The 3,351-nt window shown below is 53.3% G+C and overlaps 1 protein-coding gene across 1 annotated transcript in view; it reads left to right on the top strand.

The window, feature by feature from the left end:
* PLA2G2C (phospholipase A2 group IIC) overlaps positions 1 to 2,881 on the top strand; it is a 21,452-nt gene extending 18,571 nt beyond the window's left edge. Inside the window, 1 exon segment of the mRNA XM_011357507.1 lies at positions 2,712 to 2,881. Coding sequence (XP_011355809.1) covers positions 2,712 to 2,881 — 170 coding nt within the window.
* Positions 2,882 to 3,351: the final 470 nt, after the last annotated feature.

The following is a 3,351-nucleotide window of genomic DNA, read 5'->3' as shown; positions in this document are numbered from 1 at the left end:
GAGAGAACTTAGAGACCAGGACAGAGGCCAGGGGCGCCACAGTTCGAGGCGTGGCAGGCCACCCGGGTTAGCCACAGGCAGGGACGTAGGCCTTCTTGTTGTGTCTCCTTTGTGGAACTCTATTCAACAGAATGAGAAAGAATAGCCTGAAGCTGTCAGTTACATTCTTCGTGCCTCACCTTCCCCGCGAGCAAATCGGAAGACCACCGCTCAGGTTTGGCTCCAGAGGCCAGGGGACTGAGCAAGCCTTTAGAAGTAGAACTGATTGTCGGGAGAGGATTACACTCCGTGCATTGGAAAGGATTGGAGGATGAAACAGGAAGGGGAGAGAGATGTGAAAGAAAGGAAGAGGAGGTTTGGAGAATCGAGATGGAAGAAAGGAGAGATGGAAAAGAGAGGAACAGCAGACCAAGAGGTCGACGGAAACCGAGAAGGACGAGAAAAAGGAGGGGGCCGAGGCAGGGTGGGAGGGGTCTCACCTCAGGTTTCCAGGGAGACGGGCGCCTGGGTGAGTGACATCACGTGGGGCCAGGCCCTTCTGGGAGGAGAGCAAGGTTGAGTGGGCCAGAGCCCTGCACCCAAGTAGCCCTCGTCCCCTGAGGGGACCAGCCGTAGCCCAGGCGGACCCCTGCAGAACTGGGTGGCAGCCCGGGGAGGGAAGCAAGGGGCGTGCTGAGGACAGCTAAAGTGACAGACCTGGACGTGGATGTGGATGGGGACTCTCAAGGGAGTCTCCGGGGGTGCTGGGGCTTGATGGATCTTGAAGGATTTTCGTAGATGGAGAACAGGGAATGTGAGCGTAAAGGTGATCCAGGCGGCAGGAACCATGAACCAGAGGCACGAGCAACTCTGGCACATTTCATGAGGGTCCACGGAGAGGTGCGACTAAGCCACAGAGTGGGTGTCAACATGTCTTGAGAAAGCAAGTCTCTAGAGAGATGTGGGAGGACAGCTTCCTGCAGGAATTATGGATCTCAGAGACGGAGAAAGGCAAACAAACAGACTGTAGCCAGCACTGGGTCCAACTTCAGAGGGCTTTTTTTCCCACATGCGAAGCTAAGGGAACATCCTCGTAATAATAACAGGCGTTTCTAGAGCACTCTCTATGTGCCAGGCACATGCACCACTCCATCTGTCAACGACAACAATGACAGTCCTCACAATGACCCCATGAAGTAGACTGTTACTTGTTTCTGACACTATTATTTTAAATGACCTTTTTATAAATGAGAATACTGAAGCTAACTGGCCCAAGCTCATCAAACCAGGAGTCTGGCTGCCTCCCTTTCTTCCTAGATAACTCCCTTTGGGGTTATCTAGGAAGAGGAAGCTGTGCCTTAGGCATTCGCGCACGCGCGCGCGCACACACACACACACACACACACACACACAGAGCTCTGACTACTAGATAAAAGATTCCCATCTGGTTGTGACTTGGCCAAAGGGCACGCACTGGATCTCGAAGGCCCATGAGGTTTCATTCATTTATTCAATGACTGCTGAGCACCTACTGTGCACCTAAAGTTGTTCTGCATGCTGGGGATACTGTGATGGACAAGACAGGAAAAGTCCCAGCCTCAAAGAGCTTACCCTCTCTCTTGAGGAGAGACAGATACAAGCAAGTGAACGAATAAGAGAAGTTTCAGTAATGAAAGGTGCAGTGAATGAAATAAGCAGGGACGAGAGGTAGTGTGGCTGGAGAGAGTTTCAGGTCTGGTGGGCAGGGCGAGCCTCTCTGACGAGGGGAAATTTGACCAAGACGCGAAGGGTGGGATGGATCCGGCCACTTGAAGATCCGGGAGAGAAGTGTTTTAGACAGGGAATAGCAAGTGCAAAGGCCCTGGGGCAAGACAGAGCAAGACATGTGGCAGAAAGAAACCAGCATGCTTGGAGCAGAGTGACAGTGGCAGAGTGAGGGACAACGAGGATGGAGAGGTTGGCAAGGGCCAGATCATGGCAAGCCACTTGGAGTCTGCAGCTAGGATGTGGGATGTCTTCCCCAACGAGTAGGAAAAACACAGCAGGGCTTCAAGCAGGAGAGCAAACCTAATTCCAGCTAACATTTGAGGAACGTCTCCATTGAGTTCCTTCCATTAAGGAGGAAGAGCTGGTGATGACAAGGGAATGGGGTGGTGGCCGCGAAGCTGGAGAGAAGAGGACAGAGCATGAAATATTTTAAACGTAGAGAAATCAGTGGAACTTGCGGTGGAGGGGGGGGGGCGGGGGTTGGATATGAAAAGTCAGAGGAGGAGAGGAATCGAGACGGGCCGCTAGTTTTCTGGCTCGAGTAGGAGGTGGTGCCATTTGCAGAGCCAAGAGTGTGGATGAAGGACAGACTCAGTGGGTGGAGGGAGCACTTGCCTCAAGCATTCCATTTTGGGCGCCTTAAGTTGTTGATGCTGTACAAGTGAAATGTCAAGATAGTGGAAATACGAGACGGGTTCTGAGGACACGCAGGGCCTGTGTGCCGCCCAGGTGCCCTGACTCAACCCCTCCACGTGCAGGTTCCCTTTCAGCCTCTCTTTACTGCAGTACTTGTGGCATGTCCAGGGGTGATCAGGGCTTGGGGACTAAGAAAAAGGACTCCCAGGTTCTTTCCTTTCTGTTTTTAACCCCTGACCCCTTGTAGCAAGCTCCTTGTTCTCCCCAACCCTAGAACCAACCCCTGGGGGAGAGCTGGGAGCCCCCAGTGACCCTCGGTCTCTCTGCAGGTGAATGTACCATTGGTCTCGGCGTTGGATGCCTCTGTGGGCTGAGGGCCTGCGAATGTGACAAGCAATCTGCATACTGTTTCAAAGAGAGCCTGCCCACCTACGAGAAAAACTTCAAGCAGTTCTTCTCCACCCGGCCCCGGTGTGGCAAACGTAAACTCCAGTGCTAGGGAGCCCACGGTCCGAGTTGGTAAACTCTAGCATCGCTTCCGGAAAGCCTTCTCCCCTCAGCCTGGCAGGCTCCGATCCTCACAGCTCACCCTCCAGCATGTGGCCTGGGGTACTCCTTTGTCATTCGGCATCAGAGGGCTGGAGGTCAGTCCAGAAAAGACAAAGTCCTGGCATCCTATGAAGAGAGACAGACCATAAGGATACACATAAATAAATGATACATTCTCGTTGTAGTAAGTGCTGGGAAGCAATAAAACAAGATGACAGCACAGAGTGACGTCCTTAACCCCCATCCTAGCAAGTATCCAGGAGGGAAGGGGCCCTAGGGTCTACCCGAGACTCTCCCTCGACACTCCCCCAAAAGCAGGGTACAGGGTGTGCTTGGGAACCGGGCCCACAATCCAGATCTGGCTGGGAGCAAAGCAGACATCCTGGAGAACAGGATCTTGGCACACATGCCAAGGCCCCG

Source organism: Pteropus vampyrus, unplaced genomic scaffold (assembly GCF_000151845.1).
Source record: "Pteropus vampyrus isolate Shadow unplaced genomic scaffold, Pvam_2.0 Scaffold36, whole genome shotgun sequence".
Taxonomy (NCBI): Eukaryota; Metazoa; Chordata; class Mammalia; order Chiroptera; family Pteropodidae; genus Pteropus; species Pteropus vampyrus.
The sequence above is the reverse complement of the archived record's forward strand: the minus strand, read 5'-3'. Positions and strand labels throughout refer to the sequence as shown.